Here is a 16,145-nt window from a genome sequence, read left to right as displayed (position 1 = left end):
ACAAAAAAAACTTCCCATCAAAATCAAGCATAAAGCACAGAACTTGTAACTCTCTGGAGGATAAAATAAAAGGGAGGAAACCATAAAAAATGTTCAATTAATACATTTTTATTGCATTTAGATTCATAGCAATACATATACCTAGTTTATAACTAGAGAACAAATTTACAACATGGTATGTTTTATCAGGCTTATCTTATCAACTATAATATAGGCACAAATGATTGAGTTAGAATTAAATTGAATGAAGATGTAATAAATACAATGAATGATTATGGAACAAATGTGTTAAATTATTAAAAATAATGTCCGTTCAACGGTGGGCTTAAAATTGTGTTCAAATTGATATTGCCAGTCTATTTAATTTAATGCTGAACATAATAAATATCTACTTATTTGTGGTTGTTAAATTGAGTTTAAAAAATACATCAGTCTTATTAACTAATATCCTATAACGGTATTTTTATATAAAAAATAAATTTAATACAATAAAATTACAAACGCATATACAGCAACACAATGGTACACAAAATGATTTAAAACACATAAAACATTATTTGAATTTCAACACAATAAGGGAAAAAATACTATAAAATATGTACAAAATATAACAATAAAGTACCCTGTAGTTCTGGGCTATACAGCAAACCATATTTAGCATCACAGTTTCATTTTACTTAATGGTATCACTCTCAAGTAGCCTACTATTTTGACTCAAAATGTTAGACATTTTAGAGGACTTTCTGATTTATCAAACGAAAATCCAAATGTATCCTGACATGGTTTATTTTTAACATTTACGACTATTTACAAACTTACACGCACTAAGTGACTTAGATTGTACAAGAAACGACGTTGAGTCTAAGACTCGTCTGAATGTTCGGGACTGGAGGATATCGACAGTTCCTGCATGACGGGAAGGAGGGTTTGCAGGGAGTAGTAACGGGTTCGATCTCCCGGCTCAACACTCGTGATGTGTTGAAAACAACAAGGTTGGGAGATGTGAGATTTTTGAGGTAGTGGTTGCACCGGGACCTTCTTCTTCATCTTCTTTCCCTTCTTGGGTACAGAGAGACTGATGTTCTCTGGGTCAGAGGTTAGACGCTCGATATGCTGCCACATCTCCTTGGCAGCTTCCACACAGTCAAAACTCAGCCCAACCAACTTGGTGTGGTCTGAGGAGAGGCACATGGTGTGGAACGCTGTACCTGAAACCTGCGAAAACAATTTGGATTTTAGTACTGTGGGAAATAATCTAAGTGGTCAAGTTGTGTATGCTAAGGTTTTGAGTATTATCTCTGACAATTTATGGAAATAGATATTGCATTTCCATGTTAAAGGGGTTAATTTTAATACAATTAAAGTTTGTCTTCAATAATACATTGAGGATAAATCTGTCTTGGGCTGATACTTCAGCCTTTTGAACAAAAAAAGATGGCTTGTCATTGTCAAGATGCTTGTCTTCAAAGATGGCTATCTTCAGAGCAGTAATGGACCACTACCATTTGTAAGAGGATATATTTACATATTTATTATTGTGTTTTTCTGCCAATGAAATTATTTTCCTAAAGAGCAGCTCAAACCCCGGTCTTGTCATTATTTAACCTCAAACTTTGTAATACAGCATTATTGATGGATTGCCAAATAGCATCTGCATCCAGAATTGATCTCTCTTGGAACAAGCCAGAGACTTTAGATTTGAAGGCGACCACTAACTACTCGGCTACCGTACTCAGACCATTATTTACAACACTACACATTTCACATGGGAGCAGTCATCTTGATCGGAAAACCTAATCAGCTAGATGACTTACTTTGTAACTAGAGAGGTTGTCGATGGTGTCGCTCCACAAAGTAAAGCAAGTTCCGCGCTCAGCCAGTAGAATCTGGATTCTCCGTTTGTTCCTTGACCTGGTCTCACCGTAGTCCAGGAGCACAACTGGGATCCCGGTGTAGTGGAGTTCCCACGGTCCGGGATTGGAAGCCGAGCCCAGGTAGAGGTTAGCCAACGATCCACACACAAATACCTGTACATGTTGTTAGGATTACTTAGTTTTAAAGGAAGTTTGGAAAAGAATATGTAAAATATTTTACATCATCCTACACAGAAACAGGTAGGCTACTTTTCCATCCGTATTTATAGGCTGGTAAGTTGCTCCTTATCTAAACAAGGAAAAGTAACGTTATGTACTTTTACCGTGCACTTAGTCAGCTGATGATATAAAAAACAGCTAACTGCAACGGCCAATTTTATTTTCTGTAATACAAAAATATTATAATTTATGTTATGTCCTAAATAAATGGTGTTATGCGTTTTAAGACAGGAATACTATGTGTATATTATACGGTGAATTTGAGTGCAAGGTGAGTTTCAGTAACTGCGCTGCGTGCTACGCGATTAATCTAAAGAACGCGGCGTGGCCAGGAACAGCGTGATTAAAATTTTACGCTGCGCAAATGTGTTTTCCTAGAAATCCGGCAATGCGTTGCGTAACAAGCAGATTCGCGGTTTCCACAGTAGCGTTCTGTTCTGCTATGGATCGGAGAAAGAAGAGTCTCGCTTTTATGTTATTGGTGGAAGAGGAAGAGATGGACGAAGATGTCGACTCGACATAGCCCTAGCTCTACTGTCCAAAAGTCGAAATTCCTGTAGTGAACTGTTTAGATCTAGGAGCCATGAGGGTGCTTTTAGTACTCTTATTAATAGGCACCTGATAGACTATGAAGTAAATTTTAAGGAAACTTTTCAATTTAAGGAAAGTCGATTGCGTTAATTTTTTTGGCCTATCCCACTCCAAAGTTTGTCCTTCTTCAAGTTATTTTTAAAATCAGGATGGCTCATTTTCCACAGAATTTCAAACTCGGACACACAGTCAATTAATAAACTGTCATCATCAACAGTGAACTTGGTAACATCACTACAACTTATCGTTTTCTCCATATTTCCAATGTAAACAATGGCCCAGTTCGGCAGCGTGGTTCGCAATTGACTGCTCTCGAGGCAGTGGTCCTAATCACGCTGCGCACTGCGCAGTTGGTGGTTAGTCGCGCACCGCGCCGCTAGGAAAACAGTCTCATTAGTTTAAAAGGGATCGGTGGTTCCGGCAACCGCGAAGCACGAAGCACGCAGCGTAACAGGCTTAATCGCGTCGCTAGGAAAACGCCGCTTAAGAATGGCTGGCGTAAGATGATATTGTAGCTACTGGCATTAATTTTGATACTGATGTAGATGTGCCATCAATATGGACGAGATGTAGCCATTTTCTAATAAAAAAGAACACAGTGGGGAAAATAAGACAATCGCAGAAAGTGTTCCCGTCTAAAATAATATTTTCACCCTTAGTTTGTGTTATTAAGATAGTTGTGACATAAAAGATGAGCTTACAATAAGTTATCCTATCAGCTGGACAATGTTATAGAAGTTGGCATATCCGGAATCAGTAATTTACTCAGTGACTCAATTCAATTTTTATTCTAAAACTGGGGACAGTAAAAAATACATAAAGTCTAATCAAATAAAATCTAAAAATCCTTTATTCAAACAGTACACTTTTATACATGAATTGTGTCTACAATTTATTAATAGTCAAAGCTACTGGCTAACATCAACAAATTCTTTGGAAAGATTATTTATTCTGAGGAGAGCTACAAGGAGAGCTGGGCCCCGTTTTGAACCATCAAAATACTATTGGCTTTTCTCAGGAATAAAACCAATTTTTCTCAAGATCAGCGAAATTAAAAATCTAATCAGCTTTTTTTAACATCAAATAAATAATATGCAGAGCATACTTTTAAATGAAAGGCCGTTTGTCAATTAATTTACTACAACACTAAATAATCAGGGAGTTCAAAGCAAAGACATAAGTAAGAAAGAAATAATATGTTTTGCTACTAAGGCTAGGCGCACACGAGCGATTATTTTGAGGCGACTATTTCATCGGCCGATCTGTGCATCATGTATTTGAATGGAAGCGCGCACACAGGCGATTGAGAATTGCGCCGATTTTAAAATCTGGGTTTTGCCACAGATTCGTAGGCGAGGCGATTGTCGCCCGAAAATCTGTAACGTACAGATTGTTATCAGTCCGCGCACACGGTCGACTAAAAATCGGCCAGTCGCTTGTTGTTCTCCACAGGAGTCAGTGAACTTCAGTACTTCAGTCTGATTTGTGCTGTTTTCTTTGCTAAAAAAATTCCACAGCTGTTATAATAAAAACTGAAACTTTCAACAAACATTCTTAAAGAACTTTTTACTGTCATCTTGTAAAGTGTATAGTTTATAAAACTGTCGATTTAAAAGTCTCTGACTTACTATCGGATGAACCCAATATTTAAGTTGTCTTCTTTTTTCTTTGGCCTAATTAGAAGAGCACAAACATAGGTTAATTCAACAAAGTCCATTTTAGTATAGCTTAAACCCATTAAAAAAAATCCGTTTCTCGACTAAAAAATCGCCACGTGTGCGCCTAGACATAAATCAATGGCGATTTATTTTTGGCCGATTTTTTTATCGGCCGATCGAAAAATCGACCGTGTGCGCCAGGCCTAAGGGAGAAAAACAGGGAAAGAAACTGATGAGTTTTGCTCACCTGAGTTTTGAGACCCCGAAAGCAGCTTTCGACCTGAGCCCGCTCATGGTCAGTAAGGTCCGATGTGTCGACACTCCCGCTGCTGTTAGAGTCTGTTCCTCCTATAGAGGAGAGGCGACGTCTAGTCCGGGGATAGACACTGCTGAGGCGACCGTCGTCCGCATCTCCTGAGGTCAACGCTCCACACGAGGCGTAAGGTCCGACACTGCCCACGGGCATCCTAGGAAGGGAAATAACTGTTAGAAAAGAAATTATACATGATACTCAACTCTAGCCTGACTGGACATATGAAGCACCACTACCAAGATGACTGCAATGAAAAATACTCCCGCCGCAGCAAACCTGCAGACTTAGCGAATTTCCATTTGCCTGATTGGATTTAAACTAAAATGTCTCCTTAAAAATATCACATTTATTCCCAATTTAAACAGAATTAGTTTAATATGAGTACTTAGGTTTGCTGCAACAGGGAGGGTAAAAAAGTTTTTTTTATGTAAAATATTAAAAAAAATATTTACTGTTGTATGGATTTACTGTGGTTTATTAAGAAATTAATGTATTTTCCAAATTTGATCAAAATATGTTCATAAACAAGCAAACAACAACAGTTGACTTATTCTCCATTAGAATAACATGGAAATTTTTAAAATTAAAATTTTTATTAATTTTCTCTGTAACAATTAGGGGCATAATAACGCTTCAATATACTAAATTATTTGTTTTTTTAAGCTCTACAAAATAGTTTAAAAAGAAATTGTGAAATTTTGTGTTTTTATGGTCAAAAATGGGAAAAACTTATTTTTACCCCATAAACCCCCGTTCCCACTGTCCGATCATGCTGGTTCGCGAACTCATTCAAGTTTATCCCGCCTTACACCTTCAAACCAAATTTTATCAAAATCGGACAAAAATTACTCAAGTTATCGTGCGGATGGACACACACACACACACACACACACACATATATATATATATATATATATACAAATTTGAACAAATGGTGTTTTTGGCCTCTGGGGAGATCAAAATGAAAAAGTAAATCGGTCCCGGGTCTAGGTCTTACCGTGCCACCTACGGTAATAGCTACTTCCCTATAGGGAAATTCGCTAAAAGGTTACTGAAGTCTGAGGCAGTTGCTCTATCAACCCTCCATTGGGAGCTTAAAACTCAAACTGACATTAGTTCATTATTTTAAACATCTTTTATTTAGTTAAAGTTTACAACAAGGTGTCAAGATTATTGAATCAAGACACACAGTTATAAATTTTGGTTTATCTTTCTACTAACATTTATGTGACTTAACAACAATATTAAATGTTAGTGCCAACATTATAAATTGTTTCTGACAACAGTGACAACTCTGGTAGATATGCTGATTACAGATTTTTCTTGTAGTTTTAATTAATAGTGTGCAGGACTCCGGTTCCTGGGGTCCCGGGTTCAAATCCCGCCAAATCCACCAATGGATTTTATCTAAGTGATAATGCCATAACCCCTAGGTCTAGCCTGAAGTAATGGGAAAAACAATTTCGGGCTCTGTCTATAGCGTCCTAGGACAAAAAAAGTAGGCCCAAATATAAATTTAACTATTAAAAAGTAACTAAAACATTTGAGCTACAAAACAGCACTCTAAAGCAAATTGACCAAATGGAATAACTTTCGGAATTTCTATAGAGGTATACATTAATTAAAATTAATATATACAACAGGATAATTTATGTTTTTTTTTCAGGAATCAGGATAGTTGTATTTGTTAAAAAATTGTATTGATTTCTAGACAAAATCTTGATCTTTTTAACACTGGGAGCCCAGTTTGTATGAATGCTCTCATGTTTTAACTCTATGTGTTTTTTCTGGGTTTGAGCAAAATTGACTCTTTACGCTTTTCTCTTATTAACTTTCCAAGTTCCCGTGTCTTTGTAAATTAAAATTGAGTATGTTGCTTTGTTAAATTATCTGATTGAAAGTTGTAAAAATATTTGCCAAGTTTCAAACAAGTCAAAGACACTAGGGGTGCAAATTTTTATTTGCATTTTTAGGTTTAATTTAAAATATGAATTTTGTATTCAGTAATATTCCGCTCTCAACTTTGAGCAACAAGTTTTCTTGTTTTCCTGTGATTATTTAATTAAAAAATTGACATAGAAAATTTTACTACCACCTTAGTTCAAGGATAAAGCCTCCAAAAAAGGGATAACTTATTATATCCCAAGAAGAAAATATTAATAACTGATAATCTGTGGTGCAAAGATCAATGAACATTTTACAAATCTCAAACACATCATATCATAGCTCAATAATATTAGATTATTTTGTTTTGGAATAAAAGGACCTCAGATAAAGTAATCTGTGAAGTAATTTGAAAAACAGAAACTTTCCAGTCACAGATTTAGATGGCTGCAGCAGATGCACAGATGTGTAAAAGGTAAACAAAAACAAACTGTTTCCAAAACTTCCTTAGTAGTCCAGGCCCCAGACATTCAACTGGTTATTTTCTTGTTGGTGTTTTGAAAAGGTGGGGGGAGGAGGGGAAGCAGTTGAAATGACATCATCTCATATCAACATCCGGCTCCTCATATCACCATGAAGCTGCTGGATCCTGTTTCCTATGCCATCTCAATGCCATCTGCTTTGAGCTGATTTGATAAGTATTGTCGGGATGGCCGTCCTTATCATTCAATTTTTAATGTAATCTTCTCTACATGATTTATTATGATTTCGAAATATTTACGGTAGATAAAAAAGATATTTAGGCCTAGATATAAAAAGATTTTTGTGTATACTTTCTGACATTTTTGACACTTTTTAAATGTGTAGATGATACAAATGTGTTATTTCGCCACTTCTTGGGAATAGTGTTGCCATAGTGTGATATAAAAAAAAAACTCACACAGTCCGTAGGGAGTGTAGGGGTCAAGGGGTCCCGGCCACCGGTCGTGAATTCAGGGGTCATTTTTTTATAATCTAACCTAACCTAACCTAACCAAACTTCTATATGGGGATTAGGGCCAGAGGTGGCCGGTTCTCCGTTTCCCTTCCGTAGGAACTCAATTTAACAAGAGAAACAACAACAACATAGTTGAAGTTGATGACAAATTACGAATCAAAGCATTATAAATTTCAACACGATCACTGATCACAACTACTATAATAGAGGCGTTACAAATCAAGCAATTACGGAACAATCTCGGCGTTTCCTAATCGAGTAATCGGTCAAAACAGTCACTGAAAACAATCGATATGGTACAAGGCGATCAAGTGATACTTCGCCGACAAAACCGAATGGGAGATAAGTCGTTAATCATTCGAAAACTAGGCTCCTCATCGTTACATAGACTACAGAAAGTGGACGTCATTGGCCCGAATATCAGAGTCCAAGTACGAGTTGTGTGTCCATTTGTGGAATTTTTATCTAGGAATCGTTTGTCCTAGAGCCTACGAAGGTTCTGGTGTTGTCAGTATTGATGGAATATTCTATTTATATTTTAATAACTACATACAATTCTAGTGTGTTTAGATGTTTAGAGGTTAAAAATGTGAATCCGTTAAAGTGTTCCCAAGTTCGGAGATCTCAGACAAGAAGCAATGTAGGGTTTTAAACTAGAACGTAAGAGACTAGAATGCTTGCTACACCTGAAGAAGGATTTCTGCAAAAATCCAAAACTTCCGTTTGTATCATCACTACTCACTAAATAGCTCGACAATGCGGCATATAAAAAGATTTCAATTATATTAAGCAATCAAGCTAATTCCTAAGCATTTTGAGGAATGAAACAGGACTCTACAGCTCGTGATATATGTTCAATGTTATAAAGATAGATCGTACAATTTATTTTGAAAGTACGGAATCTCTTCCTTATCGGTATCGGCCAACGCCAAGTAACCGGGTAACCTAGCTAAAGGTTTTTATGCTCATGGTTATGGTTTGATTTGATCGTTTGCACGTCGCTCATGAATACCGACTACGATCGACGTGCTTCCGATACAACGATAGCGTGATCGCTTCCCGTCGTCGACGTCGGTTGAAATAACGTCACGAATCTTCACAAGCGGCAAACATCCACCGATTCCTTTGTTTAGATCTGTACAAGGTAAAGGTTTAGTAAATTTCATACTAGAATGTTAAAAATCAAATACGATTGACGATTCTCTTTAGTATTCAAGACAATGCTCAGATTGATATGGGAATTGCAACAAGCTTTTTTGTTCGTGTGCAAATCACAAACTAATTTAAGAGAAAGCTATCCAAACCCTTAGGATTTTGTGGCTATGCCGGGAATCGAACTCGTCTCTCTCATACCAAAGTCCAGCAACACATCAAAACTTCATTGCAAAGGTAAATTACTATAGAAACTGTAATATGCATTTCTGAAGTTTTATAATTTTCTTTGGTAAAAAATAAGTAACGATTCTACCTCACATCAACAGCATTTTATAATTACATTCTAATTAGGAACACATATTGACATAGGAACCCCTTATCATGTTTACAACATTATTCAGCGACGATTGCACTACCCAGAACTGTATTTACAAAAGAAGACGTTACTTTAGGGTGTTATTCTAAAGGTCAAATCAATAGAATGTAGAATGTCATTTGATATAACCGTTATGTACAAATCAACAAATCGTAAAATTTACCCTAAAATGGGAAACATTTCGTCGACGTCAGCACGCTCAAAACGTTACTAACATTAACTACAGAAAACATAGGTACAGATTTTACGATATGATAATAAGTCTACTTCCACTAGTCAAAGTAAATATTTTAATCTATCACATCACTAATTTAATCAGCTGTCATAAATTTCAAAGAGCATAGATCTTAAATAACTTCCGAATAGAAAGTAATAACACATGCAAGCACATGTCTGTCTGTCATTGATACTTTACGGCAGAGAACTGGTTAGTTCACTATTCGGATATGTACGATTAGCTTATTCATGTGTTGATTGAATTCTATCACGTGATTCACCGGAGGAGAGATTGAAAGTTGAATAGTTATGTAAAATGACCCGACCTCTATCGTAGATCCGTTTAATTAAGAAAACTAGCTTTTAGATTCGCCTAACAACTTTGTAATTATTTTAAAATATAATATTACTTAGTAGATGATAGATAAAATCACACCGAACTGTTATCTCAGACCATTGATAGATTGGATAGATACAGGGTGTTTTAACGCAACCCAAATCAATTGCAAGTACACAGAGACACTGTTTATAAGCAACGATATACCCATCGTTGTTCATAAGTTGGCAGACCTGCTTCTTTGCCTTCATTAACTATCAGCTGATATCATAGATTGTAGTAGACTAGATATGTCTACTTTTTTAATCTATGCTGATATGTTTGCACTGTTGTCTACATAATTTAGTATTGTTTATAAGACATTGCTAAATTCACGCAAGTTTTCACGTAAATCAAGATTATAGCCATTTAGGTACTTTTTCTAATTCAAACACCATCCAACATGCCAGAAATTAAGCAACCTTGTTTGAATACACTTTTTACTCGCTACCAGACGATTTCCTTCCGTCACGAATCACAGGACTTACAATTCAAGCATGATTCCAGGATGTTGTTCCTGTTTCTCCCTACAATAGTGACAATTACACTAGCGGTGAAGGTGCAAGACATCAGCTGTGAAGGAGTAACAATTAATCAGCTGATTGGCGCGTCTGTTTGGCCTCGGAGAAAGCATTTGGCCAGTTCATCAATCAAAGATGCCGAAAGTAAAAGTGGTTGCGGCTTCCGCGTTATCCCGGGGTCGGATTTCGATCCCGCCCAAGAAATGTGGGAGACACGCAAGAGGGAAAGTTCGGAAACCACTTCCTGAATATATTAGGTTGCAGTGCAACTTGGACCTGTGACAATATTCTAATTCCAAGTCGGAGGTGGTGAAATAGGAGTGCTTTATTATATAAAACGACGAAAGATAGGTTATATGTACCCCACCTGAGATTCGCATAGGTATCAAATGTGTTTCCAAATATTCCTACGGAACCGTTATACACATAACCATCGTTAAAACAAAATACGACAGTTTTAAGAAAAGGCAAAGCCTTGCACAAAATGTCACTCGGGTATCCGTTTTTTTACATCTGATATTTTAGAATAAAACCAGTCAAAGATAAAACAGTAGTTTTATGGATCTTTGAGGTATAAAAGATTAGGACTACTTTCCGCATCCGCACTGGTTATAAGTAGCTAAATATCACATCTCTATTGTACACTATACCGGTTGACGATTTCATTGAACAACGGTGTTCTTGTCTTTCCCATGAAACTCCGACAAATAGAGCAGTTGTGCAAAGTGTGTATTCATGTGGATTTTCACTTATCACTTAGTTGTGCATAAGACCAAAAACAATTTAGATGCTAAACTATACGTATTATATTCATTTAACACACTTTTATCGTTTTCGATTTCTTCTCCCATTGACGTAATCGTGTGAGAAGAAAAAACGTGAAACACTGCAAGCGAAATCTCACATTGTACATGGACTTTAAAGAATGCTTCTTCATATTATTTATCCTTTAACATTTCCTTGGGTTGTAGAGGATATAGAATTATACTTATTGCCATGTATACTTTTTCGACATTTTTCCCCAATGTACACTGTCTAAATTAATACTTCTGTCATATATTGCCAATGTCGCATATTTTCCCACACTAGGGTCTGAAGTACAGTCTGAGCTCCCCCACCTACTAGTAGGGTCTAGACCGTGACCCGGCCGGTATGCACGCCGACGTTAGCCAACAATGCTCGTAGGCGGTTTTGTTGATTACTTCACATATTCGCGGCGAAGTAGGCTTTGTTCCGACGGTTTTCGCTTCGCGTCCGACAAAACACCTGGGCTCGACCCCGTTAAAAATCTTGCTAAGCGATTTTGCTCGTAAAACGCACTACGCGGCGTCTTGAAAGTAAATACGCAGCAAAACCGGGTTCGAGTCATTTAGACTCCATAATTAGATATGGTTCTTATTGTTAGAAGGCTGTAAGTAGTTAAAAACCGCAGGGGGCTCACGCTTGCGTGGGTTCGTGGCCTGGGCGACCACGCGGACCCTAGCTCTCCCAGAGGGGAGGTAACTGCCCGGTGTCAGACCCGGCACTTCAGGTAGACCACAGTTATGGACGACTGGTAAGCGCCAGCCCCTTAGGGGGAGCCGCCAGTGACATTCCCTCCATTCAGGGTGGGGGGGGGGGGTGTTTAGCTCTCAGTGACGCCGTTAATTCCGCCTCTCCTCATCTACCTGTAACTGTGGTTGTGACACTGTCCTACCTGTTGTGTTCGACTGACATTTTGTGAGGCATATCCTCGACTTTGGAAGTAGCCTCGTCCTGGGAGGTGAAATACCTAGCCCCCAGAGGGGAGGTAAATGCTCCGTGTTGGTATCGGCATTTTCAAGTTGGCCACAGACATGGACGACTGGGCATTGGGTCCCAGTGACATTCCTTTATCCAGGATGGAGGGGTGTTTAGCTCTAGGAGAGATGGAAGTGCATCATAATCTCTAACCTACCTGTGTCTGTGGTTCTTTGGGCTTCGGCCTGCTTGTTGTGTGCGACCAGCATTCAGTGGGCAAATCCTCGACTTTGGAAGTAACCTTTCCTGGAGGTGAAAACGGGCAAGTACCCGCAGCTCACGGGGACACTCAAGGGCAACGTAACCGCAGTGTGAGGGCAACGGTTTGTAGGTACTTATGCAAACCAATCCCTGTCTCTGAGCACGGACGGTATGGTTATCTTGAGTGTGGGGGGTTCTTCCCGGAACCTCAATTGAGTCAAGGGTGTCGCCACCTCTGGTGGATAGGTTCATCCGGGTGGGTCCCACTTCTATACCTGCCTCCTTTTGGGAAACCCTGATGGCCTGGCAGTGATGTTGGGTCTGACGGGCAAACGAAGTAGATCGGGTGCTGGGTCCGAGCCCGCCAGGGGTATCTGGGGATCTATCGCTCTGGATATCTCTGGTTTCCCAGCAATGGGTAAGGCCTCGATCGGGCAGCGGTGTAAATGGGAGGTTGGGGTTCCCCCCGTCAGCGTGCTGATGGTCCCCTTCCTCCTGGCTATCGATGGCGGGTTCTGCCTGTCAGGGATTAGATAGGTCCCGTTGCTTGCACTAAATGCGTCGGGGCGCTCTACTATGGACCTCTAGGTTCCGACCTAGTGGAACCCAGGTGGAGTGACGCTTAAACAAGCAGCCGGAATCCCTGGTTAGGATTGAGGGGCAACCCTCTTTCCGAAGGGTCTGCTTCGGCAGCCGGCGAGCCTGATGACCTTAAGTCATCCGCCCATGATGTGCTAAAGGTTGATGCGTAAGCTTCGGCCTACATCATGGGGCCCGGGTATGTCCTGAAGGATAGGTACCGGGTAAGCAGTCAGGGGGCTTCGGCTCTCATGACAACAAATGTAAATGTAAATGTAAAAATGTAATGTAAGTAGTTAAAAGATTATAATATAGACTATATTACAGTAGTCCACTTTTAAACAGTAAAACAAGTGACATTTAGGTGGCAAGCAAGATATAGTAACAAGTTAGCAAAATTGGTGCAGTGCAGATGCAAGATTATTTTGAGTAAAATATTTTAGAAATTTTGCATTAGTACGATTATACACAAATACAACTCACGTAAGTGAAACCATTAAAATTAAAATTAAATGTAATCAATAAAAATGTGTGTTCCCAGTCCAGTCGTTATTGTATCGGGCTTCGGTGCTGGAGAGCCGGGGTTTGTCCCAGGATATCCACAAACTTTAGTGCTTTCCCTTTTATTTCAATAAACAAACTACTGGCCGAGTGTCCCTAAACAATTTTATAAAGCGTTGACAGTCTTTTGTTGTATGGAGAAGGTTAAGGCGCATCTTTTATCACGGAAAGTTTCAATGCCATTACTTTATTGGTTCAACAATTTGTAACTTGGGCGAAACTGATAACAGAAAATGTTCATGAACACGATAACGTATGATATCAAGTATGTAACATTATGCGGGTAGGTCCCTACATAATAGTAGCTCTTGTGGAAAGTACAATTTAATTTAACAATGCTGAAATGCTGAAATATAATCCCCGGCTGATACACGTGTAGGATACGAGTTGTTTGTTGAAGACATGAAATACAAATTACACACTGCAACTCACAGTATGGCCTCATAGCTTTACGTGATTGGTGTTTAGGATTTGATCAGAAGCCTTCAAGATCGAAGTCCTGCACTCCAATCCCATAACGAATATGTATGTATACATAAGGAAATAGTCACAATAACGCCGATTCATCACATATAACTAGACAATATTCCCAATAATTTTCTCTGTATTTACCAATGTATTCTATAGAATCATGAACCAAAGTTAAGTTAGAGACAAGGTCAGTGACCTAGGACCTGCCTATATGTGGAAGATCTATAACGTAAACCTCTCGATCCCCCAAGGTTATATCCGTCTCCGCCCTTCTATGTTTAGAGATGCACCCGCATCCTGTTCACCACCCTTACCAATTGGTTCTGGGTGATAGGAAATCGATAAGAAACACTTCCCTGTTTGTAATTGAAGATCAAATGTAGACTCTCGTAACAACAAGTTCAACTAATGTTCTCAAATAAGCAATGGTTAAAAAATTCTTCAGTCGACTTTTCGTATAAGTTCAGAGTTGGCCTTTGTTAATGTATTATGACCATTGAAACTCAAATACCTGCTAGCATGTTTTATTCAGGAAAAAAAACTAAAGGTTATTTTTATTTTTCGTTCCTAGCAATATTTTTTCGTTTCCGGGAATGAGTTGCTAAGGTCCCTGTTTTCCGAGATTGTCGATGTTCTTGCTACTGTTATCATCGGAAAAGATTTGATCCAGATGCCAATGCTTTTAAGTTCCTTTCTAAATATTTTCCCACCCTCCTCCCTCTACAAGATTGATCTGTGTCCAGGTTTCGCTCAGCCCAAATATGGCAACTGCTAGTTGAGTAAGGCCTTCGTTCCAGAGATTCAGAGGTTCAAACCTCGCCGAATACCAATGAGTTTAATGTCGTTATGTCGCGACCGCCAGGTCTTAGCTATGTGGTGTGTTCCAGTATGGAGCCTGGCGTCTTGAGATGTGAGGGAAAGACATAAACAATTCTACGTAACGAAAATTCACGCCGTAATAGTCCGCATTCAAGCCCAATACATCCAAAATACACCATTACTGCTTTCTGACCACCTTACATAAGTCCAGACATTATTTCTTCCACTCCCTCAATGATGTCCCCCGGCGCGGCGGCTTCTGTTGCCCAACCACCTTTTACTGATCCAATTAACCCTTTGTTCCTTATCGGACGGGCTTCAACTGATGACGCAACACTAACAGCCAACGCTTCCTGGACAAGCCGACGGTAAATTGGCCCTACCTGTCCAGGAGGGTGACGGGCGACCCGGGAGTTTGGCAACTCCAGGAGTCACGTCTGGAGTCGGAGTGTTTAGGAGTGATTTGTTCTGGAAGTACTCCAGTCGTACCATTATCTGGAATTGGCTGGGGATTGTTTTGTTCCTGGTAGAAGTATTATCATTACTAGGCAGCTTTCGTTATAGTGTGATGTTATAATAGAATGAGTTAATAGATTTTTTTTAAACAGTTTGAAGGAATTTTAATTAAATATTTTCTCTGTCGAGTCCATAGGAGTCCATATACATTAGGAGTCCATATGCATACATACACTTCCTCTTTTATAGGTATAGATTTTCTGTCATGCCCATGATGTCATGATCTTAGTTGAATGGGGGCAGTTATAAAGATAAATAATTAGCATTTAATGAAAAACCTGAAATAAAAGAAAAATATCTGGTTGATATTAGCACCCTCTAGCGTGATCGCACATGAAACTTGGTTCTGAATTTACTTCTAGATGTTTAAAGTCTACTTGCAGAATCAAAAATCAAATCTAAAACTACCGAAAACAATATAATGCATCCAAAAACTGAGGTGAAAATATGTTTTTAATAATAAGAGTAAAGTAACATTGTAAGAATAAGCCTAAAAATAAGATGAAAAATCAGTTGAAATCAGTTTACTCAAACATTACTTAGTACAAACTAGGTAAAAAAGTCTACTTGCAGCTAAACAAATGCTGGTGCGCAATGGATTTCAAAATACAACACCGACTAATTCCGCGCTATACCAAAGATGAGAACATTTTCACTAAGTTCGTCTTCATACCCAGTTAACCTGTTGACCATGTACATTAATGGATTACTCGCAGCAACTGTTTTGAAATACACTCTAATGATCACAGTTACACAGTTAAATGGACCAGAAGTTGAGGGAAACCTCAATGCGGTCACACCACTTAACTGTGTCTAACCGCGTCGGATTTGGTCTACATTGATTTGTGTAATCGCTAAACGATTTTTATTTCCTTTCTTTAGAGGGTTACGATCTAACAATGTATGTAAATATACCATTCCAACTACTATAACTCCTTCCACGTGTGCATGAGACATTCATATATAAAAATGCGACATTACAACACTTTTCAATTCATAAACAAACATTCCTTAATTTGCAATCAAATTCAGCTGACCC

At 38.6% G+C, this 16,145-nt stretch overlaps 1 protein-coding gene across 1 annotated transcript in view; it reads right to left on the bottom strand.

Moving 5' to 3' along the window:
* Positions 1-92: 92 nt before the first annotated feature.
* Positions 93-16,145, bottom strand: part of LOC128987905 (uncharacterized) — a 62,327-nt gene continuing 46,274 nt past the window's right edge. The window contains exons 3-5 of the mRNA XM_054408992.1: positions 4,590-4,809; positions 1,815-2,027; positions 93-1,215 (exon numbers count right to left, since the gene is read on the bottom strand). Coding sequence (XP_054264967.1) covers positions 862-1,215; positions 1,815-2,027; positions 4,590-4,809 — 787 coding nt within the window. The 3' untranslated portion in view covers positions 93-861. The remainder of the gene's footprint in view (positions 1,216-1,814; positions 2,028-4,589; positions 4,810-16,145) is intronic.

Source organism: Macrosteles quadrilineatus, unplaced genomic scaffold, assembly GCF_028750875.1.
Source record: "Macrosteles quadrilineatus isolate MER2022 unplaced genomic scaffold, UCM_ALF_1.0 Scaffold_2__2_contigs__length_208266976, whole genome shotgun sequence".
NCBI classification, from domain to species: domain Eukaryota; kingdom Metazoa; phylum Arthropoda; class Insecta; order Hemiptera; family Cicadellidae; genus Macrosteles; species Macrosteles quadrilineatus.
The sequence above is the reverse complement of the archived record's forward strand: the minus strand, read 5'-3'. Positions and strand labels throughout refer to the sequence as shown.